This window comes from Ptychodera flava, chromosome 12, assembly GCF_041260155.1.
Source record: "Ptychodera flava strain L36383 chromosome 12, AS_Pfla_20210202, whole genome shotgun sequence".
NCBI classification, from domain to species: Eukaryota; Metazoa; Hemichordata; class Enteropneusta; family Ptychoderidae; genus Ptychodera; species Ptychodera flava.
The window spans coordinates 33,691,128-33,716,543 of NC_091939.1; the positions used below are offsets into that span (position 1 = coordinate 33,691,128).

General features: G+C 36.5%; 1 protein-coding gene across 1 annotated transcript; it reads right to left on the reverse strand.

The window, feature by feature from the left end:
- Positions 1-1,073: 1,073 nt before the first annotated feature.
- Positions 1,074-25,385, reverse strand: LOC139145693 (pescadillo homolog). Its single transcript, XM_070716997.1, has 14 exons — positions 25,277-25,385; positions 24,884-24,963; positions 16,157-16,310; positions 14,930-15,039; positions 13,446-13,617; positions 12,911-13,000; positions 12,659-12,775; positions 11,883-12,047; positions 11,491-11,624; positions 10,620-10,745; positions 10,062-10,246; positions 5,025-5,296; positions 1,908-2,084; positions 1,074-1,424 (listed from the first exon to the last, which is right to left on the reverse strand). Exons 1-14 carry the CDS (start codon positions 25,295-25,297, stop codon positions 1,347-1,349), a joined length of 1,881 nt encoding a protein of 626 aa, XP_070573098.1. The 5' UTR covers positions 25,298-25,385; the 3' UTR covers positions 1,074-1,346.
- Positions 25,386-25,416: the final 31 nt, after the last annotated feature.

Below are 25,416 nucleotides of genomic sequence, written 5' to 3' on the forward strand. Positions count from 1 at the left end.
ACCCACAAGTTTACATATGCAAATTTCAAACCAATTGATTAAATATAATTCAAGGAATTCAAAGGAAGCAAGGTAATTTTTTAAACTGCCAAATAAATTGTGTAACAAGATGTTTAAACATCTTTATCATATGCCTTGATAAGAGCGCAAATCAGTGCATTGATTTGAATAGGAACATCTGGGGAGTTAGCGGGCTGTGTGAACGATGTACTGACTGGTTTCCATAGTTACCCGGTCCGGTGAAGCCCTTCGACGTTTTCGACGTCAAAGTAGACGCTTAACGCTAGATGTAAAATATCCATGCGCGCACTGCTATTTTGACTTTCGTTAAAATATGTTTGATGCTGGTCAATAATGGTAAAATTGTTTAAGACTGCCTTGCATGTAACTAATAGCGTTATCTGTGAAGAGGCATGTAATAAAAATATTATTGCCTGAATACATGGGTTTATGTACCTTCGCAGCAGGAGACAATTTGCCCTCCTGGCGTCTGCTCTCAAGCACATAAACCCATGTATTCAGGCAATTATATATAATATTTGACAAACTTCTGTAAGAGTTGTGAACAAAATTAAATTAGGAGAGGAAAGAGAAAGCAATTCATGACTGCAATCTTGTCATGATTTCAGAGCTTCCCTGCCCATCCACCAGCTTCAAAACATCTCATCAGCACTCAAAACCTCTGACATAACAGACCCTTTCCCCATTACAAAACTTCTCAACACTGTCCGTCACCACCTTGTTTTGCCCTTCCTATTATATTGCAAAAGTATTATGGGATGTCTAAGCACTCAATGACACTGGCACTTCACTTTGGACCGTCACATAAATGTAGATTATCATCAGACGAGAAAATTTAATAAGAACGGCTTGGAAAATCAAATGGTCAGAGTTTTGGTTCAAAATTTGTCCTTTGGTCATCAAATTTTTCATTCCTATGATCCAATGAACCACCGACACACATTCAATGGAAAATGAGTACAGTGAAAATGCTTGATGAATTTTGCACATCCCTGAAGAGATATTGCAAAATCTGACATACATAATCACACTAAATGTACATGAGACAAAAGTTGGAGTAAGTCTTTTAATTCTATAGGTTACTTCCAAATGATTCTGATAAAACAACTTGTACATGATGTTTCTATACTGTTTGTCACATAAACAAATTTCATTCTGAACACCAGCTTGATAACATTTTGCTGTCTCCCAACTTCTTTGCAAATATTGTGCTTCTCCTATCAAAAACAGGAGAACTTGTGCATCGGGAAGGAGCAGCAGTGTTATAAATATGTAAAGTCAAGTTTCTGATCTCTAATCAAGTCATGTTTTTTGGTTTCATTGTCCTATTTATCTGTCCTTGACTTCTTTTTCTTCTTCATGGTTTTATCAAACTCTTTCCTTTTCCATGTTAGCTTCCTTGCCTGAAACAAATAGCAAAACACTGCAATTACTGGACTGGGAGCTGATGTTTTCAGTAACTAAACCTGTGAAGCTTTTCAAAAATGGGGAACATCTGATATCAGTAACCAAAGAATCAATGCAAATCTGTAACAATGGCATCCATACTATTAATGTACACAGCAGCCAGAATTACAATTTCATAAATGATTCTGTCATAGTTCTGATTTCTCCAGAACGGATATGTATGTAAAGAAGAAAATGAACAGCTTTTGTTTAAAGCATCTGTAAGAGGAAACACAATTCTAAGAAGACAAGATAGAAAGAAAGAAACAAAATAAAACTGCTGGAAATAAAATGTTTTTGTTTGGTATAACTTTTCTTAACAATACTCCAGATATATTGTCAATTCTGTACATTTCATGCATAACACAAATGAAATGTATATCATGCAAAAACTAACATGAAATCTTTAAATCTAGAATTTTCATAAACCATGAAAATACCTCTTTAGCTTGCATTTTTCTCTTGAACATGATTTTATTGTACAGACGCTTCTTCTTCTTTGGAATCATCATTACAGCTAACTTTTTCTCTTCCATTTGTTGTCTGTCTTTCCTTCTTTTTGGATCTTCCAGTTCCACCTCACCAGCTTCCACGGAGAGCGTGCTGAGATTCTGCACCTGAGAGTAAACCAAAGATGGTTGTATTAATATGAACTGTTGGAAAACTTAAAGACTGACGTGGAGTTATTGCCACAGAATTTGTACATTGCATAAAATATTACCATTGATTCACTTTACTCTGTTCAGCCATATGTGATTCATCACATTATCGAAAACAACAGGCTTATACCATTTAGTCTGGTTGTGAAAGGTCGAACCTGTGTACCCCTATTCCTTGTAAACAGTTCCAAAGTTAGCACTGATAACAATGGGTTTGGGCCAAACCATTATTGTGAAAGGGTCAAAGGTAAACTATTACACATCAAACAAATTGTGATACCGTAATACGCAATGTGCCAAAAGTTGTGTCTGCTGACCATTACACTCTTTTTCATCTATCATCGAACGCCCAACTTCATGTGAATGTTGATACATCTCATGAATTCATCAGTGTGTTTCCTTTGAAACTTCATGAGTTGATAAGGAACTTCCTCAGAGAGTTCTTCGCCTCAACGATGTAATTAATAATATTGCTACAGACTTGCCAGACAAGTCGGCGCCAACAAATAAAACTTGCTGGGGCATACAACGCGCGTGCGCCACAATTATTTTCGCTGAGAGCATGCACAGTTGTCGCTGAAACGCTCGATGCTTTCTGCGGTGTTAGAGTTTTTCCAAACTTTTGTTGGTTTGTCCATGGTGCTGATGAGTTTTGTAAATGAAAATGTCATCAGAATTTGTGTTTAATGTTCACTTCCAATACTATGGTGCACAAAAGATAACACCCGTGTACATAAAGAGGATGAATTCATGAGAATGGAAGCTAGTAAGTGAAAGTTTAAAATGCCGAGGTGGAACTTTAAAGGCGAAGATTTACGTTCAGGATGGGACATCGCCACCAGTTTCGGGCAGAGAAACGTTCTTACACTCTTATGAAATAGGAAAGATTCACATTTCAAGAGAGAAACAAATGTACTCGAACTTTCCTTTTGAGAATCAACATCGCGCAGGTTCGTTTTGAGAGTCAACATTGCGCTAGCTCATTTCCTCACCCCGGCACAAATATACGTGCGTGTAGTGACGATACTATGAATGATGACGGTCCCATTTTCAAATGTAACCACATTCTCTCGCAAAGAAACGACAAGCACCGGGAGTAATGTTTGCTATGGCATTAGCGGTTGCTAGTTCAGTGAACCTGTAGGCGAAATCTTGATGAGATCTCAGCTCGCTCTTTATATTGTTGAAACACGGCTCGCAAACGTTGAACTGGGGATTATATGGTGGCTGGTAAATCAGTCGAACCCCTCTCGCCTGCAATAGTCGTTGGAGATTTTGCTCAACATATCGGGCGTGGTGGAAACCGCAATTATCCATAATTACACAGTCACCGACGGCCAAACAAGGATTTCCAAAATTATCAGTAACTCGAACAGCCTCATCGAAAAAAGTTCAATGACTCCAGCAAGTTTGATGTTCCAACGATCACATCGGAATGATCGACACCCGTATAGCACTGACAAGGATGTTGATCGTGTATGTAGCGTTCGATGCATGCCGTTGTATTTCAACTGCCGGTGTTCCAATTTCTGCGTGTCCAAAACGACGATTGCCTGAAGTTCGGATCACCGAAGACTCATCAAACCAATGAATTTGATTTATATTGTAATCAGAAACAGTTTCTATGAAATCCAGTGTATATTGTTCGATAGCTGGAGTCATTGATTCAGCAGCAAGACTTGATATTTTCTTTCGACTCATGTTCAGGTATTCGGATATCGCTCGGTGGATTGTCACCAGCGATGGTACGTTTTCGGCCGTACAAACGTTATCATCAAGAAGCTACCTTCTGATTTCGTACAAGTAAATACTTGGCTGCCGCCTTTTGTATAGCTCGATATGTTGGAGAACGTTGTCGACAACTTTAGTACGTTCTCGCGCTGGTCTATCACTAAGGGAGCCTGTTCTCTCGTATTTGCAGCAGATACTGTGCGCTGTTGATTTAGACACTCCGGTCGTCGATGCAATTTTACCACAAGTCACGCCTTTCAAGTGAAGTTCTCAGATGCGTCTTTGCGTCAGAAATGGTGTCGGAAAACCATGTTGCATTTTGTCTGTGGAAGTGTGTACTATACTGTGCACGGCAGTTGTACAATGTTGCAGCAACCCTCAACTTTGCCGCCAAAACTATTTTTGTAACCGCGATCTGTTATTCGCATTTTAGTTGTCGTAATGAAATGAAATTCAAGCATACACTTTACCGGGCTAAAACTTCGCCCATTGTTTTTGAACAATTCACATGAATCGCTAATGTAAAGGTATGTATTCAAGTAGCTAGGAATATGACGTTCAAGTCAGTCGTTTGCGTACAGTGTATCTTATGTTTACATAAACTTGTAAACTTGTTGCCAGCGCGGCGTGGCGGCGTCTGAAATCTTCCTAGGAAGTTCCTTATCAACTCATGAAGTTTCAAAGGAAACACACTGATGAATTCATGAGATGTATCAACATTCACATGAAGTTGCGCGTTCGATGATAGATGAAAAAGAGTGTAAAAATAAAGGCTATATGATACTCTCCCCATTATGCAATGCTTTAATCTGGAAAATATTATTGGTCATAGGGCAACCACATAGTATTAGTTGGTGATGGCAATCAACCTGGTCTTATTCTGATGTCAGCTTACATCGCTTTTTAAAGAACATCTTGATGGTATGAGGGATTTATTACAACAATTGCTGTGGCGGTAGGACATAGCAACCAGATTGTACACTTCTGAATCACTGGCAAAAAAACTGAGGGAAATATTATAATCAGTTTATCTTTGGTGTATAGAAATCTACAAAGGCAAAGTTAAAATCATCTTTTAAATGGGGGACACTTAAAGAAATTCATCTACGGTACAACATTTGATGATCAACAAGGTTCAGCAACAAAGATTTACAAATTAATCTTTACCTCTAATTTTCGTTTTCTGTTCTTTTTTGATTCCTTGCTTTGTTTTTTGGATTCCGTATACATATCATCACCACTCTCAACCTCTTCTTCCTCTTCCTCTTCTTCTCCCTCCTCCTCCTCCTCCTCCTCACCATCATCATCATCTCCCTCTTCATCCTCATCTTCATCTTCCATTGCATCTCCATCATCAACCTCTTCATCTTTTGCCTCTTCTTCTTCTTCTTCTTCTTCTTCCTCTTCTTCAGACTCGGAGGACTCAGTTCGGGAAATTCCTGGTTGAAAGAAAGTACAATTTTACTGTCTTAATGACAAGGTCTTAATGACAAGGTCTAGTGACAAGGTCTAGTGTGCTCAAAAGAAATCAACTACTGACTGTCATTCAAGTACATTTTTTCTATCAAGTTCCTATAAGCCAGTTTCATATTTTTTCCATATCAAAGACTTTAGGAGAAACTTCTCGGTTGGGAATAATCTGTCTCAGGAAATGCTTTGTCAGAGGACTGAAGCAATGCTCAACACAGCTGACAGCAAGAGGACACTGATATATAATTCAGTTCAGCTGCCAAAGACAGATTTCTTTGTTGAATTGGCAGCATATGCATGATAATATAAAAATAGCGCCAATGGCACTTGATCACAACTGGCACATTGTGAAACTACTCTATCTCTGGGTACACCTGTACATGAAATACTGAATGGGTAGGTGCTGCGGGTTTGGAGTTTGTCTGTAAATGCACACAGAAAACAAAGTCCCGAAGTAGTGAATTCCAGCCATTTTCAAACCACACTGTTTGTCAGTGGGGTAGCAATATTCGCAAAAATCACATTTCCAGGCTAATAGACTATGTTTACGAAATCACACGTCCTTATTACAAAATAAAACGATCTTTGTCTTTAAATCAATGCGCCAGTAAACAGGTCCAGCAGCTAGTTATGTCATCAAGTCTGTAATGTTAAGGGTCATAACAAATGTGAGAAATCTAAAACATTAAATATGTTGTTTTTTATCAATTTTATTACCAAAAGTGCATGAAAATCTCTGATACTTTGAATCAGCCATCCTGCATATTTGTAACATTCATCAAAACCTCATTTCTGTTCCACAACTCATTAAATAGTCCACAATGCAGGATTGGTGTACATTCCAAAACTACATATATGAAAGACCCCTAAAATCAATTAGTTAAAGGGGGGTTAGAAATTTCCCAAAACTATCTAACCGCTGCTCCGTTTGGCTCCATTTTTCGGAATCGGAACCTTGGAATTAGTCTGAATATCTCTACCAAATATCAATGCAGTCTGTTCAGCGGTTTTTGACTTTTTGTCGTTTACGGAAAATGGACACTGTACACCACCGGTTGAAGCTAACCCTATATCACAACTTCCAGATGTGACAAGTCATCGTTGATGACACCAGTCCCCGCTTGCTAATGGGTACTTTGATTACAGGTTCTGTGATAAAAATACTTTGATACAGATGGCACTCAATGGCCAAGAATGAGTTCCATGGTGATGAAAAACATAAAACCAATGTAGGCCACTATCCTAAAGGTAATTAAATGAGTCAACTGGGAATTAGTTGACAGGATGTTGCAAAACATTTTTTCATTCTATCCTAACACTAATAGATAACCGGTACCATATTTCATAAAGTTTAATGTAGTATTTACAACACTATGAGATCAACATCTGTATCAAGTTTCATCAAATTTGACGTTGTATTTGTGGATATATCACTCCAATTAGGAAAGTTCATTACATATGCAATTACAAATTAATTAAAATGACACTGATAAATGTCTTTTTCACTGTTAAAGCAATGTGAGCTTAACATCTGTACAAAGTTTCATGAAATTTGATGCAGTATTTCTTGACATATCAGCCTCATTATGAAACTTCAATAATTGACATGATACTGCTACATGACGTGAAACAACTGACGAGCATGTATGAAATAGGTCAATGTCCTTGTACCAACTTTGAATGATACTGGTGGAAATACCGGTATGTCTGAGTTATGGCTCAGTACATGAGAAAATCGTAACAAATTTGCCGCCACGCAGCGATATTTGATCTTACTGTTTAAAAAATCAACACGTATATGTATTACATAAGTCAATGTCCAGGTACAAACTTTGAATAAAATCAGTTGAGACTTGCTAGAGTTATGGCTCTCGACATGAAAAAAACCATAACAAAATTGCTACCATGTGGCCATATCAGACCATATCGAGAAACAAATCAATGTACTTATGTATACTATAAGTCAATGTCCTTGTACCAACTTTGAATAAATTTGCTTGATACATGTCTGAGTTATTGTTCAGGACATGGAAAGTCGTAAAAAAAATGGCCACAAGGCGGCCATATTGGATCGTATCACAAAACAATTCAATGTGCATAAGTATAACATAGGTCAATGTCCTTGTACCAACTTTGAATAAAATCAGTTGAGATATGCCTGAATTATGGCTTTGTACACGAAAAAATCATAACAAAATGGCCGCCTGGCGGCCATATTGGATCATATCACAAAACAAATCCACATGCATATATATGACATTGGTCAATGTCCTTGTACCAACTTTGAATAAAATCTGTTGAAACATGTCTGAGTTATGGCGCTGTACATGAAAAAATCGTAATAAAATGGCTGCCTGGTGGCCATATTGGATCGTATCACAAAACAAATCGACATGCATATATATGACATAGGTCAATGTCCTTGTACCAAGTTTGAATAAAATCGGTTGAGATATGCCTGAGTTATGGCACTGTACATGAAAAAATCGAAACAAAATGGCCGCCTGGCGGCCATATTGGATCGTATCACAAAACAAATCAATGTGCATATGTATGACATTGGTCATTGTCCTTGTACCAACTTTGAATAAAATTGGTTGAAACATGCCTGAGTTATGGCTCTGTACATGAAAAAATCGTAATAAAATGGCCGCCTGGCGGCCATATTGGATCATATCACAAAACAAATTGACATGCATATCTATGACATTGGTCAATGTCCTTGTACCAACTTTGAATAAAATCGGTTGAAACATGTCTGAGTTATGGCTCCGTACATGAAAAAATTGTAATAAAATGGCCGCCTGGCGGCCATATTGGATCGTATCGCAAAATAAATCGATGTGCATCTGTAGGTCATAGTGCTATGCCTTTGTGCCAAGTTTGAACAAAATTGGTTTGGCAGTGTCTGAGAAACTGTTGATGACGGACGGACGGACGGACGGACGGACGGACGGACGGACGGACACACGGACGGGACCCAATCTATAAGTCCCCGCCGGACTTCGTCCGCGGGGACTAATAATGACCTATGGTCATTATGTTAAAAAATACCGCCAATGGCGCTTGGACATAATGACCGCCTAGTATTATCGGCATTTATCAACAACCACACTCACTGTGAATTAGACAGACCACGAAGTCAATGAGCAACATATAGCTGAAAGACTATTTTTCACATTGCGATTTTAAGCTCATTTTTATGAGAAAAGAGACATGTATATGTATACGGAGAAAAAGCAGAAGACATATTTGTAAATTGTTTGTTAAGTGACAATCATATATGCATCTCTTGAAATTTTGTGGTTATAAGGTATAACAGTAGTGTAAGAATAATGAGGTATGAATAAGTTAGTAAAGCTAAGTTGACAATAATTAAGATTACAAAATTATACACTAAGCTGGGGAAATCGGATTGAAATAAATGTTGAAAAGTAGCAAAGTCATGCTCATCTTTTGTCTAATACCTTATGTAAGTTCATGAACTTTACATAAATCTTGCTATAGATTTGTTGCTAATGGGCAATAACTGTGTTTCAGATCATTTGAGAGCAATCTATCCATGACAGGTTTAAATTGTAATATACTTCTATTTAAAGGAGAGAAACTTCTCAAATAATTTTTTTCCCTGTAATTTGCTGTGAGAACACATGGACAGATGCTCAGGACTCTATGCTGGTGTTACCTTGATAACTAACCTACAACTTGTAACGTCATTGTCTAACCTGTTCACCCCAATTTCCTGTAGACAGGTCCACACCTCTATTGATAACGATGGGTTTGGGCCATACCATTGTAGTGAAAGACTGTAACATGTGAGGTTGTGGATACTTAATCTCTGGAATGTCAAAATCTGTATATTGACTCAAGGATGTTTACTTAACAAATGCCTAGGGTCATCTCAAAAGTGAGAATCTAAACTATGAAATGTTTTTTTTAATGCTTTTGATGCCCAAAAGACCATAGAAATCTCTTATACTTCGAATCAGCCATCCTGCATATTTCTAACATTCATCAAAACCTCATTTCTGTTCAACAACTCATAAAACAGTCCACAATGCAGGATTGGTGTACATTCCAAAACTACATATATGAAAGACCCCTAAAATCAATTAGATAAAAAGGGGGGTTAGAAATTTCCCAAAACTATCTAACCGGCGCTCCGTTTGGCTCCATTTTCCGGAATTGGAACCTTGGAACCAGTCTATGTATCGGTATCAAATATCAACGCAGTCTGTTCAGCAGTTTTTGACTTTTTGTCGTTTACGGAAATGGACGACATCAAACACCGGTTGAAACCACCTCTATATCACAACTTCCAGTTGTGATAATATAAAAATGGCTTTCTTCTGGGTTTGTACATTTGGTCATCCAAATGTTGATTCTGCCATGTTGAATATTACGGTAGTGGTGCTTTGAAGTGAGCGAAAGAGGCAATTAAAAGATATATTAGCATATGATGTAGGATGTACCAAAGTGGTGCCTGACGTCAGACATTGCGTGTCTAAGAACTATATTGTACATGATATGATCTCAATTTTGACCACAGTGAGTCCACTGTGAAATGCCCTTTGATCACCTTCAGTATCCTTGATTTGCTTTGGCTGAATGAAGAGTTGAATAGCCATGGGTGTAAGACAAATTTAAGGGAAAATAGTGTTTTGTGAAAGTTATCAAGGAAACATGCCATCTTGAAAATCTTGTCTATACGCACTGGAAAAGAAATCAACTTACCTGAATCAACTCCCCTCTGTTTGTCAAGCAGTGCTTGTTTCTCTGGAGGGACATAATCTCCCTCCTTCTCCTCCACAAATGGGGAGAGGTGAGGGGGTAGAACCACACCTTGAAAGTAATCTTCTACTGGTAGGAGCATACCAGCATTGACACTATCAAACACCCACTGTGGCTGGATATAATATCTGAAGAAATAAAGACAACAGAGCAAAGATACTTTGATTATGGGGGTTTGTATTTCTGTGATCGATGATATGTACAAGTGAAATTAAAATACTCATTTTTTTAGTGAAATCTTATCCTCTATCAGTTTGTCACAAAATCTATATATCTTAAATTTCAATATCAACTGTTTCATCCTCATTTCCCATGGATGTTTCACATTGCTGAAGAAAACAACAGTCCCAATGCAATTTGATTGTGAAACCTTCAACCTTTCATAACCATGGTTTGGCCCAAATCAATTGTTATAAGTGGTGATTGTGGACCTGTCCACAGGGCGTTGGGGTGAACAGGTTGAATTGAGATGAACTGAGGCACCTTGTTATCTGCACTAACCTGGAGAGGTACTGCTTGTCTTGTTTTGGTCGATCAACAATTTGATGTGTAATACTTTCGTCAGATTCCTCAAACGTAGCACCCATGCTGAGTACTTTGTCCCAAGACGACTGACCTCCACAACTCCTGAAGATGAAAGCAAAGTGGAATGCTGACACTTGTCAAACAATGTAGACTATACAAAATTGCATATATTCCGTGATGTTAGCACTGCCCACAATTAATGAGTAGAATACAGAACTGTGTCATTAATCAGGAACAAGCAAACAAGTGTATCTGCACAACTCCGGCCGACACAAATATCCAGGTCTACTACCAACAATGTGTAAAATATGTGTCCATAGTAAAACAAAAATTAACTGGTGTCACTTTAGGGCATTTACAGAATGAACAAGACTGTACAATTAAATAATGTTTCATGAGTGCAAACAAGTGTCTGTGCATACTCTTTATGCATTATATGTTCACAGTCCATGGGCAAAAGACTGAAGACCGAAAGAAAACCTGCAAGAGCTTTCAAACTGTTAGTCTCAGATACTGTTGACAAAAAATATCTGGCATACAATCACATTGAGTACCAGCAATTCATAAGGACAAACCCGATGACATCACTGTCAACAGTTCTTTCTCAATATAAATATATTATTGAAAACAGCGCCACCAGTGGTCACTGTCCCTTCACTGATATTTGTTACACCAACATCTTCATTGAAATTTCTCCATTATACACACGCTGTGAGACCATTGAAAGCAATGAAATTCTTCAGAAATGTGGCAGAGAATTAATCAAAGCTTTGTGAAAGTTGAAGTTTAAGTGGCAGAAAAAATGACACAATGAGAACTGGAGAAATGACTGAAAGTATTGTCTTACCTTATGATGAATGTGAGGGACTCTCTAGGAACCTCTCTCGATAGGAATATTTTACAATTTGAAAAAAGATTTTGTAATTTTTTCAGCTTCTCTTCCTCTTCTTTGGCTTTCTCTATCAGTTCTGGATCTTCAGACTGAAAATCAAAGGTTGGGTCATGACAGTTTGACAAAATAGAGTACCCTGATAGTCATTGTTTATCATTTCCGCAGTAATTATAAATGTTTAATCCATCATGTCAATATTCACAATTTATGTCAAGTTCAAAGTTCAAAACAGGACCATAAACAAATTATATCTGTTCATCTAACGAAAATATTAAACAAAATGAAATTAAAGTTTTTATCATCAATATGCTCATGAATTGCCTGATTTTTATTTCAGATATACTTACTCCTCCCGCAGGGAATTCATCACCTTCTACGTCATCTACAGCTGCATCCTTAGAGACGGTTACTAGGCTCTGTGAAAGAGCAGCTAGTCTCTCTGCAGTATCCTCTGTATCTAGGCAGTATGTCTTGTCATCATCTTTCCTGCTGGTTCCTTCCATCAACGCCAACTGTATCAGCAACAGGACAAGATTCTAAGGTTATCTGTGGTACATGTTTTTCTCCCTTTATTCAAGGGCAACACTAGACACTCTGAATATACATACAATGCTAACTTCACTACAAAAAACCAAGAGAAGCAATCACTTTTAAAATACATATATTACACAGCACATTGTTCAAAAAAAATTCAAACAGATGACAGCACAACAATGACTCCCATGCAAAAAATAATTTTTTTGGATTTAGTTTTGCTGTTTGTTCGTTTTCTTTGGGGGGAGGGGTGGTCATGACCTAGTCTAGCAACTGAGACCAACAGGATTATATTCATTTGTAAAATCATTCCGTGTGGTCCAAGCGTTATTCAGTTTTATCTAGGTAGCAAACCTACATGAATTGGTGTTTGTTTGGGGAAAGGAGACTTAGCAGTCGGTAAATACCACTCAATTAGTGAAAAAATATGGCAGGGCCAAAATCAGTGACTAGCTTCTCAGTTTGGCCAATGTCCTGCTAAAATTGAATATTTTGCAATTGTAGCATGAATGAGTTTGATACTACCGGTAACTTTACTGTCCGTCATCATGACAACCTGATAGTTCTCTTCAAAATTACCATAGCTTACCTTAGGAGGGTAGTGCAGATTCAGTGAATGATACAATCTAAAATTCACAAAGCCCAGCAAGGTGGAGTAAAACTGGACAAACGTAGCCATGACTTTAAAATCAACATCTTCTGGATCCTAAATGAAAATAAATTTGTACATTAGCAAACATCAAAGACAGCAGATTGAGCCAGATATGACACACAGTGATGGGTGTCAATGCATATAAAATTTGTACAATTCTTTTCAATTGGTATTCACACAGGAACTTACCTGAAAACTGAACTTGTGAGGTGTCACCCAGGTTATAGTCTGGCCTTGAATCTCAACTTGATAGTAAATGCCTTTGATTGAAAGAAAAACCTGCAGGAAAGATATACAAGTAGAATAAATATTCAGATTTTATGCAGATGTGATAGTGTCGCAGGGTCATTTACTTGACCAATTCCAAACTTTTAAAGCGATATGACAGGTGTAGCTGCGTTCATTATGGAGTGCAAAGTTTGCTTGAGTCCAGTATGGGCTGGGAGGGACGTTATTGCGATTATTTTATGGTTTTGGCAATGCTTCTTTTATGTAGCTCTTTCGAAATAGTTATATTTACAAAGAAAGAGGAATACTCAAAGACAAACGAAGAAAATGATTACCAGTAAACAGTGTTTATGCAACAGTTTGGGAACCCTAGTCCCATTTCTAATGTCCTACAATATGATTGCATTGATATGCAACGGGCAAGCCTGGTAACATCACTGGGGTACGGAGTAAAATATACTCCAATACTGCCCTTCACACTCTCATAGAAACTGACCTTTCTTAGTGCCCTTGCTGTGATGACATAGTGCATGAATTCTACAGTCAGTCGTTGGCACTTCTGTATGAGGTCTACCTGAACAACTTTCAATCTGGGTAATGTTGAAAACAGGAAGCACATCGTCAACGGATCATCCAAGTCTCGGAGGGAATCTATGAATGTCGGATATCTGTGATGATAGAGCAACCACAATGGCATTAGCATATACTGACTTACACTGGTTGACATTTGAGAATGATTGATGAAATTGATCTGAATATTATCACACTTCTGTCATCGCTTTGTGAAATGGTTTAAAAATTTACTACAGGATCAGAACTTTTAGTTTAGTTGTGGCAAACACTGACAAATGATAGTGTTGTTTTACAGTAGGCTTCTACTGTAACTGTCGAAGTCAAAATGATAAATCCAATTGCTGGTCAGAACTGATTAGTGCATTTAACCCTGTTTGTGGTAAAATTTTCTTGAAATTATTTATGTCCATTTGCATTTCAGTATCACCGATTCCTTGTTTAGTAACGATCACATGACCAAATGTTCAAAGTTGAATTTAATTTTCTTTCATTATTTCCAAAAATGGACGGCATTTGTCTTTATTTCAGAAGACATGTTGATTCTTATTCAACTGGTATGCAATGTCACATGAGCGGTAAAATAACATGATTCTCTGTATCTGAAGTGTACCAGATAGTATACTCTCCAGAGTGTCTTTCATTATGGGTTTGATATACAACTCTTTGATTTTCATTGCAGTTTGCAACAAATCAGTGCCACTCCTGTGGCAAGTTTGGAACAACTTCTGAAACTGGTTATAGAAGCATGATAACATTTTGATAAATTTCATCAGTCAGACTCATACAATGAAACATTTAGATGGCTGTGAAGCACATTTCAGAGTTTAGATTAAGTTCAGCCAGAAATAACAGGAATACATGGTGCAAAGGGGGAAATGTCCCTGGAAGATACTTTAAGTCCTTGATGCAGTGAGGTGACATTGGAAGACCTGTAAATGGGTATATAGTATGGTTCCTGTGACCCTTTCCCTGCAAAACAGTATCACTTCAAGTTCCCCATCAGCAAACTCAGTGAAAATGGTACGGAACCAAAACCATACATATTTCCACCCATTTGGCTTGGTCTGTTCCAATAGTTTTAGTCCATAAAAATCATGTTTACAGTATCTGTGATTTCAGGGGTCTTCGAATGTTAAATTTTTTGTTAAAATGCACCAAATGGGACATATTGTGCTTTAGTGGTTGAAATAAACTTGACCTGATGGTGAAATATGAACTTTGCAGAAAAAGGGTTAATGGGAAATAAAGTGCACAGGTGACGGATAGTTGATCAGCTGATGTAACTTGGGCAGAACCATCATCTGTATTTTGCATGATCAAATCGGTACACATGTCATATTGGGAGAAAACAACTGTCATGTTTGGTGAGCAAGAGTCACAGTACGAATCTTGGAATGTAAACGCTACCTTTCTTTGACTATATGATCTAATCGATACACCGGTTTATTCTTTCTCAATCTTTCTGCTGCTCCATATTCTGCTTTGCCATATGCTTTCGTGAGTTTGCGCATAAACACCTGAAAAATAATCAGAAAGGAAATGTTAGCTGGTGAAGAATATACAGTGTCAATGTAATGCCAATTTTACTCCCCTGTTGTGTGGACTCTTGTATGGCTTCTCAAAATATATTCTAATGGTGTAAAGCCTGAGACTGTTCACACATCAATTACAGTAAGGTATCCAAGTATTTGCTCAATGCATCCTTGCTTTCAAGCAGTAACTCACTGTAAGGGAATTGAAATTTCATTAAGCCACAACCCCAGCACACAAGTTTTCTGGCATGGTGTCATATGATTTTTCATATTGTGAGAGACTTTATTGACACCGAGTAACAAGTGTCCTGTTTACTGAAGCTTTCGATGATATAATAGCTGGTCAATTTGACTGGTGTCTGCCTGAAACTCATATATTTTGCGGCAATTCTTTTTCTCTCTGTTTTCAGTGAAAAACAAAATAGTTCGTTCACCCTCAGCGGGTTGTTGTAGGAACCTGTTCCGGACTGGCTGTTTTCTTGTGGTATTGTGTAAGAAATACATTTCATGTCATTTACATTTTCTTTCAGTATTTTTGGCTTCGTGTGAAAATGCTGCTACATGTACCTGCAGCTGATAATTCTTAATTATTATAAATCTACCATCGAGAACAATAGAATTTTGCGTGCGCTAAAAAAGCCGTACGGAACGCCCGTTCCGTAACACGTACGGTTTCAAGGCACCCCATCCCCTGCGGCTGTATCTGCGCGTTCACTGTTGAACGGTTTCAAAAGACTCATTTGACGAGTGCCAGAACATGTCTGGCGCGCTCTTTACGTACGTGTGTAGTGTGCACACACACTATCCAGAACTTGCAGAAGCGCGTCCGAGATAGCGTTCCACATTTGCACTATAAATCGGAAGAAAAATTGTTGACATTGTACGAAAACGGCCACTACTCTGACAATTTGATGCCACAGTCAGCAATGTAAGATGTATAACAATAAGGTTATTACGAAAATATCGCAAAGGATGCACTCGGACATTGGCGCCGCGCATCGCCCTCCGCTTCGCGTCGGGTGATACGCTGCGCCAATGTTCTCGTGTATCCTTTGCGTATTTTTGTAATAACCTCATATTAATCTATACTTATTACACTCACCTTGAAATCTCTGAATTTCTGTATAATCGGCTCATGCATCAGAAACTGTATGTCTTTGACTCTGTAGAAGGTTCTGGCAGCTGTACTGCCTCTGTTGGCTTTTTTTCGATGCCTTGGCTCCACGGGATAAATACCCTTCAGAATACATAGTCTCCTGAAAACAGATGTAAGGTTATGACATGACCTTGTCCAACTGTTTGATCACACAAATTTTATATAACACACAAACACACACCCACACACACACACATATATATATATATATATATATATATATATATATATACACACACACACACACACATATATATATATATATATATATATATGTATATATGTGTGTGTGTGTGTGTGTGTGTGTGTGTACACACACACACACACTCAAATCTTGTGTACATTGTTACAATCTGTGACACAAGTTTCATGTATCTCTGCAATAATCAGACACCGTTCAAGTTCACTATTGATAGACAATTTTGAGCTGCCTATGTCTGACCATGAAGAAAGCACTCAGTCTATTACCTGCATGGTCCAATTGCAGGAATGCGTGAAGATTAAGTCACAAATATTATTCAATGTTCTTTGTACTTGAAGCAATCTCTGCTTTGGATCAAGCACTTATATTTCCTGGGAAGACTCCATATCTATCTATCTATCTATCTATCTATCTATCTATATCTATAATGTATATATAATATATACAATGTATATATGTGTGTATGTATGTGTGTGTATATATATATATATATATATATATATATATATATATATATATATATATATATATATATATATATATATATATATATATATATATATATAATGTATATATACCGGTATAGTGTTCTCCCCAGAAATTTCTGAACAGAACTGGCTAATTTGCATAACAATAATTATGTAAATGTTATGTTAATTATGCAATAAACACATCACTCCATAGCATCAGAAAATATCCCACAATAAAAGGATAAAGTAAAATCTTATGCATTGCTTTATTTAAACCTCACTTTAAGCACTTAAAATATTACATCCATATTTTCATTCAATCCAGTCTTCCAGTTCTCTCTAGATAAACATTCAAATTCAGACGTTTTCATGTGATCCTCTTTTACTGTGTTGTCTGTACCCAGATTGCTAAAACCATGGAATTCTTTTAAACTAGGGTGACCGGACGAGAGCCCCCCTATTCCCTACAATGGGCTGACACAAGTTTTCTGAGAGTGAATGCTCGAAATCGAAGGCATAAAGGGGGACCCAGGTAGTGATAAATTGTACAAATTCACCTTAAGTATGCAACAGTTTTGCACATTTATGTCTATGAACAAGGTAATGACGTGAAAATCTTGAAGTTTATGAACACATTTTGTCAACAAATGTCAGACGGGACGCCATCTTGGAAGTCGTCTACTCGCACGCGAATGGTCACTATGAGAGATCGCGTGAACGGAAATACTTGCATTTCACAGTGAAGGTTGTGAAGACTAGGAAGTCAAGATGAGTGCAAAAATTTCCTTAAAAGGTCTTTTTTTCTTCCGAGAAACTGCTGACGAAATTTTTAATTTGAAACGGCTATGACTTTTGGCATCATTTTCCAGGAGGGAAGGAATGGCCATGCGGGCAAATTGTACCTTAGATATTTTTCTACTTGTTTTGTGCTCTAAAACAGCTAAGCTATGCAGCGCAAATTAGCGCCCACGGTTTATCCAAAGCAGGAAGTAAAGTTCGCAATAGTCTCGTACTTGAACAATGTGCTTTTTCACCGGTGCGCACCTGTCTCTGACTAGAAACAATGGCTTGTATCCATGATACTGTAAACACAAAGGTCAGCGTGAGGACAATCTTCCATTTTCTTTCACTGGGACTCATCAACCCATACAATATTCTCACAGAAATAATTTGGAAACTATCAATGCACCTTTCACCAGACTCATTATTGTACAGTTAGTCATCTTTGAGCCATTTTAACAATATTTGATCCGATTTTTGGTCATATTGTCTCATTATTCCTCATTACAATATTCTCAGGGAAAGAATTTGGAAACTTTGATTTTCCAGAGGCTGCCAAATTGTGATCATGCTAATTAGCCAAATTATTTTTTCAGATTTGGACTTTGTACCAACACTTTCAACAGGTGCCATCAAGATTTTGGCAAAAAATTTCAGTTTTAAAAATCGTCCGGTCACCCTATTGAAACGTCCATGGCAAAACAGTTACACGGACAAATTCATACGGGACTGAATATTGCACTACAATTCGGAGTCAGCAGAGCATGCCTGCAGAGAAATATGTTGACTTAAAACTCTATTCAATTCAACTCAATCGTTGCCTCAGTATATTAGTCCGTGGGCTGGAGGGGCCCACCGTGCACCCCCCCCCCCCCCCCCATCCCTACTACTTGAGTATTTTTTTGTTCTTTAGGACCTGCTGAACAAGAAAAAAGATGTTAACATTGGATATTTTGGGATGCACTACCTATCTGGGCTGGTTTTGATTTGCATGTACCGCAAAAAATGGCGAAAAATGGGTAGGGGTAGGGGGTACTATATCCTCCCCTACATTGAGTAAACTAGCATGAAATAGCACAAACCATACATTTTTGGAAAGCTGAGATTCTGCTCTTTATGAGAAACACCAACTTTAGCAAAATTAATTTGTGTACATAGAATAGGACGACTTTAAAATGAATTTTTTTGACAATTTTGAAATTTTTTACCCAAAATACCATGTAACAATTGTGATTTACTTGTTATTAAGCAAAATTTTGACTGCTTTTTGTGTTTGAATTATTTATTCCCACATATTAAACAAGAAAAAAAGTGTTAACATTAGATATTTAACTATACACTACTTCTCCTGAGTCAATTTTGAATTGCGTGTATCTGTATGGGGTGTGCAAAAGCTAGGGGTAGGGGTACAACATTCTTTCCTTGATGAAGTAAACTGGCTTGAAATACCATATACCTTATAGTTTTAGAAAGCTTAGATACTGGTCTTTCTAAAATGCATAAAGTTTTAGTGAAAAAATATGACGTCATAGAATTGGATAACTTTAAATCGATTTTTTCTGGTAATTCAGTATTTTTAACCGGAAGAAAATACGATAACTATTGTTTCCTCCTTATGAAGCAAATCAAACACATTTATGGATGTTATTTACTAATTGCAATGTGCTGAAGAAGAAAATAAATGTCAAAATTGGGTATTTACCATGCATTATTGTCTCTAGTCACTAAAATAGCAAGTTTTGCTACATTGGTATATCGTGAATGGGCATTTTATTGTTATGCAATGAACTAATGCACAGCCTTAAAAAGAAGACTCGAAAACGTGCACACATAGTCATATTGCCATTTTCTCCTTCAAGTAAATAGATTATTGACGACTGTTTATTGTTATAATTTAATTTTTAAATATTTTTCTATAAAATAATTTTGTTTAAGGCGTATATGGAAAATTGTCTATGCCTCCTTATCTTACTTTATATACAGCAAGCATTACTAACAATCTATTAGGCCGAGGCTAGAGGGGCGTCTACGTGCACCTCCCCCCTCACCCCACAGGATAACAAACCTGTAATTTTCAGAAGCCTTGGGATCCCTAGAATAAGAAATGGGATTTTAACAGACAAAATATAGGGACTCAATAGCTGTTACGGTCATGTTTTGAAGGGTACCACAAAATCACGATTTTGTGACCCACGTGGATTTTTGTCAAACCTGTCTTCTTGTACGTGATCTGCTGAGCTTACTGTTTAACATGACCTAAGTTATGGGGTATCATTAGAAAGGTAATTTATTTTTCTTGAAAATGGTATATAGCAATATGCAATATCTTCTACAGTTTTCATGAAATAGGGCCATAATTTACCCCATACCCCAAAGTTTATGTCACAAATTACTGTCAAAACTAATCTAAATTCCACCAATTATTTACCTATACATAATACAAAAGGCAATACTGTGTATGAACTTTGTGTTATTTGCTACAGGTACATGTTAGAAACTTGGAATAAACTTTTAACAGAAAAAATATTGGGATCCTGTAGCTGTAACAGTCATATTTTGAAGGGTACCGAAAAATCACAGTATTACTGACTCGCATTCGTTTTTGTTAAACCTATCTTCTTGTAAGTCTTCTGCTGAGCTTATTTTGAACATGACGAGGCCAATGGGGTACCATTAAAAAGTTAATTTACTCTTCTTTAAAATGATATGTTGCAATATGCAATATCTTCTATAGTTTTTATGAAATAAGATCAAAACTTACCCCATACCCCAAAGTTTTATGTCGCAAATTACTGTCAAAACTAATCTCAAATTCTACCAATTATTTTCCTAGACACATTACAAAAGGCAATTCTTTGTATAAAATATATATTTTATTTGGTACAGGGACATGTCAAAAATATGTGTTAGACTTTAAAGAGACAAAATATTGGTATTGAATGACTGTTACTGGCATGTTTTGAAGGGTACCGTGAAGTCAGAGTATTACCGACTCGCGTATGTTTTTGTTAAATGTGTCGTCTTGTAAGTTTTCTGCTGAGCTTACTTTTTAGATAGCCTAGATTATGGGCTGCCATTGGAAAGACAATTTATTTGGCTTTAAAATGACATATTGTAATATGCAATATCTTCTATAGTTTTTATGAAATAGGGCCATAATTTACCGATACCCCAAAGTTTTATGTCACAAATTACTGTCAAAACTAATCTTAAATTCTACCGATTATTTACCTAGACATTATACAAAGGGCAATGATTGGTATCAAATTTGTTTTATTTGATACTGGTAAATGTTAGTAACTTGAATAAACTTTTGACAGAAAAATATCCAGATGCTCTAGCTGTAACAGTCATATTTTGAATGGTACTGCAAAATCACAGTACTGCCAACTTGCATACATTTTTGTTAAACCTGTCTTCTTGTAAGTCTTCTACTGAGCTTACTTTTTAACATAATGTAGCAAGTTGGGCATCATTAGAAAGGTAATTTACTCTTCTTTAAAATAATATATTGCAATATGCAATATCTTATATAGTTTTCATGAAATAGGACCACAACTTACCCCATACCCCAAAGTTTTATATTCCAAATTACCGTCAAAACTAATCTCAAATTCTGACAACTATTGACCGGGACATAATATAAAGGGCAATGATTTGTATTAAATTTAGTATATTTGCTTTAGGTTCATGTTAGAAACTTGAAACAAACTTTTAACAGAAAAAATATTGTGATGCTGTAACTGTAACAGTCATATTTTGAAGGTACCACAAACTCACAGAATTGCCAACTCGCATACGTTTGGTTAAACCTGTCTTATTAAAAGTCATCTGCTGAGCCTATTTTGTAACATAACCCGGCTATTGAGGTATCGTTAGAAACGTAATTTTTTCTTCTTTGATATGACATATTGTAATATATAATATCTTCTTAAGTATTTAGGAAATAAGACCAAAACTTACCCAACACCCCTAAGTTTATATTGCAAATTACTATCACTACTATCTCAAATTCTACCAAACTTTTACCTAGACATACTACAAAAGGCAATGATTTGTATGAAATCTGTTTTATTTGCTACAGAGACATGTTAAAAATATTAGATAGACTTTTAACAGACAAAATATTGGGAATGAATGGTTATTGCTGTCATGTTTTGAAGGGTACTGTAAAGTCTCAGTCTTGCCCACTCGTATGTGTTTTTGGTAAATGTGTCATCTTGTAAGTCATCTGCTGAGCTTACTTTTTACTCTAACCTATCTTATAGACTATCATTGGAAAGAAAATTTATTTTGCCTTAAAGTGACATATTGTAATATGAAATATCTTTAATAGTTTTCATGAAATAGGACCAGACTTACCCCATATCCCAAATTCGCAAACTGCAAAGTTTTCGAACAGATGTAGTTTGCACATAAAACTAAGGGCTGGGTAAGTTTTTTGCCATTTCATTACAACTTCAGATGATAATGCACTTTATCATATGCTAAAATAAAGAGTGATAAAAGCTTTGTAATGATACCCTATAATCTGTGTTACGGATAAAATAAAGGTTGGCAGATAAATTTCATGGAAACTTGTTTAATAAAATTTCACGGGTTTCAGCAACATATATCTTGCTATCCTTCAAACTATGATGCTAACAGCTGTTAAATCACAATAATTATCCAGTTAATGGTATCTTTCATAGTTGGAAATGTCTCTGTGTCAAATAAAATAGGTTTCATACAAAGTTTGTTTTTTATAGAATTTATCGTAATTAAATGCTAGTATTGACAGTAATATACAACATAAAACTTTGGGGTATGGGGTAAGGTTTGGTCCTATTTCATGAAAACTATAGAAGATATAGCATATTACAATATGTCATTTTAAAGCCAAATAAATTGTCTTTCCAATGGCAGCCCATAATCTAGGCTATCTAAAAAGTAAGCTCAGCAGAAAACTTACAAGACGACACATTTAACAAAAACATATGCGAGTCGGTAATACTCTGACTTCACGGTACCCTTCAAAACATGCCAGTAACAGTCATTCAATACCAATATTTTGTCTCTTTAAAGTCTAACACATATTTTTGACATGTCCCTGTACCAAATAAAATATATATTTTATACAAAGAATTGCCTTTTGTAATGTGTCTAGGAAAATAATTGGTAGAATTTGAGATTAGTTTTGACAGTAATTTGCGACATAAAACTTTGGGGTATGGGGTAAGTTTTGATCTTATTTCATAAAAACTATAGAAGATATTGCATATTGCAACATATCATTTTAAAGAAGAGTAAATTAACTTTTTAATGGTACCCCATTGGCCTCGTCATGTTCAAAATAAGCTCAGCAGAAGACTTACAAGAAGATAGGTTTAACAAAAACGAATGCGAGTCAGTAATACTGTGATTTTTCGGTACCCTTCAAAATATGACTGTTACAGCTACAGGATCCCAATATTTTTTCTGTTAAAAGTTTATTCCAAGTTTCTAACATGTACCTGTAGCAAATAACACAAAGTTCATACACAGTATTGCCTTTTGTATTATGTATAGGTAAATAATTGGTGGAATTTAGATTAGTTTTGACAGTAATTTGTGACATAAAACTTTGGGGTATGGGGTAAATTATGGCCCTATTTCATGAAAACTATAGAAGATATTGCATATTGCTATATACCATTTTCAAGAAACATAAATTACCTTTCTAATGATACCCCATAACTTAGGTCATGTTAAACAGTAAGCTCAGCAGATCACGTACAAGAAGACAGGTTTGACAAAAATCCACGTGGGTCACAAAATCGTGATTTTGTGGTACCCTTCAAAACATGACCGTAACAGCTATTGAGTCCCTATATTTTGTCTGTTAAAATCCCATTTCTTATTCTAGGGATCCAAGGCTTCTGAAAATTACAGGTTTGTTATCCTGTGGGGTGAGGGGGAGGTGCACGTAGACGCCCCTCTAGCCTCGGCCTAATAGATTGTTAGTAATGCTTGCTGTATATAAAGTAAGATAAGGAGGCATAGACTATTTTCCATATACGCCTTAAACAAAATTATTTTATAGAAAAATATTTAAAAATTAAATTATAACAATAAACAGTCGTCAATAATCTATTTACTTGAAGGAGAAAATGGCAATATGACTATGTGTGCACGTTTTCGAGTCTTCTTTTTAAGGCTGTGCATTAGTTCATTGCATAACAATAAAATGCCCATTCACGATATACCAATGTAGCAAAACTTGCTATTTTAGTGACTAGAGACAATAATGCATGGTAAATACCCAATTTTGACATTTATTTTCTTCTTCAGCACATTGCAATTAGTAAATAACATCCATAAATGTGTTTGATTTGCTTCATAAGGAGGAAACAATAGTTATCGTATTTTCTTCCGGTTAAAAATACTGAATTACCAGAAAAAATCGATTTAAAGTTATCCAATTCTATGACGTCATATTTTTCACTAAAACTTTATGCATTTAGAAAGACCAGTATCTAAGCTTTCTAAAACTATAAGGTATATGGCATTTCAAGCCAGTTTACTTCATCAAGGAAAGAATGTTGTACCCCTACCCCTAGCTTTTGCACACCCCATACAGATACACGCAATTCAAAATTGACTCAGGAGAAGTAGTGTATAGTTAAATATCTAATGTTAACACTTTTTTTCTTGTTTAATATGTGGGAATAAATAATTCAAACACAAAAAGCTGTCAAAATTTTGCTTAATAACAAGTAAATCACAATTGTTACATGGTATTTTGGGTAAAAAATTTCAAAATTGTCAAAAAAAATCATTTTAAGTCGTCCGATAATGATCTATGTACACAAAATTAATTTGCTAAAGTTGGTGTTTTTCATAAAGAGCAGAATCTCAGCTTTCCAAAAATGTATGGTTTGTGCTATTTCATGCTAGTTTACTCAATGTAGGGGAGGATATAGTACCCCTACCCCTACCCATTTTTCGCCATTTTTTGCGGTACATGCAAATCAAAAACCAGCCCAGATAGGTAGTGCATCCAAAATATCCAATGTTAACATCTTTTTTCTTGTTCAGCAGGTCCTAAAGAACAAAAAATACCCAAGAAGTAGGGATGTGGGGGGGTGCACGGTGGGCCCTCCAGCCCACGGACTATATTAGTATAACCTGGACTCTTTCAGGTATATACTTGCTTTAAATGCAATCGAAACTAGGATAGGAAAAGAGTGAGAAAGAGTGTACCTGAAATCAGCGAGAGACAGCTGGAGTCGTCTGATGGCTTGATTTCGAGTGATGAATGCAGTCGCTGCACCACTTCGGAACTAAGAAAAAGGAATGAGTTTGTGGTTATTTTTGAGAGTGATAATCAACTACAGTTGGAATTTGTACAGTAGACCACTGGACTGTGAGTAGACACAAGATTTTCAATTACAGTCTTGATCTAATTATCAAGTCTGTACACTGGTACAGCGAAATGGGTACATCTGCAACAGTGACGCACATTGACTTACCACGAAAGCAGACCTGCATTGGCCTGAGCGAGACAGACATGAATAGTGTAGATTTCTACGGAGCAATCAAAGGCTTGCTAACATACAAATAGATTCGTAAAACTAACATATGCGGACGGTTTACCTTTTTCTTTTCCCTGCCCATGATTTCGCTCTACCCAGTTGTATCGTTGATCGCAACACATGTGCACACAGCCTCACTTTGACTTACGGAAGTGTGACCCCTAAACGACCTCAACTCTTTCAACCATTCGGGCGATACCA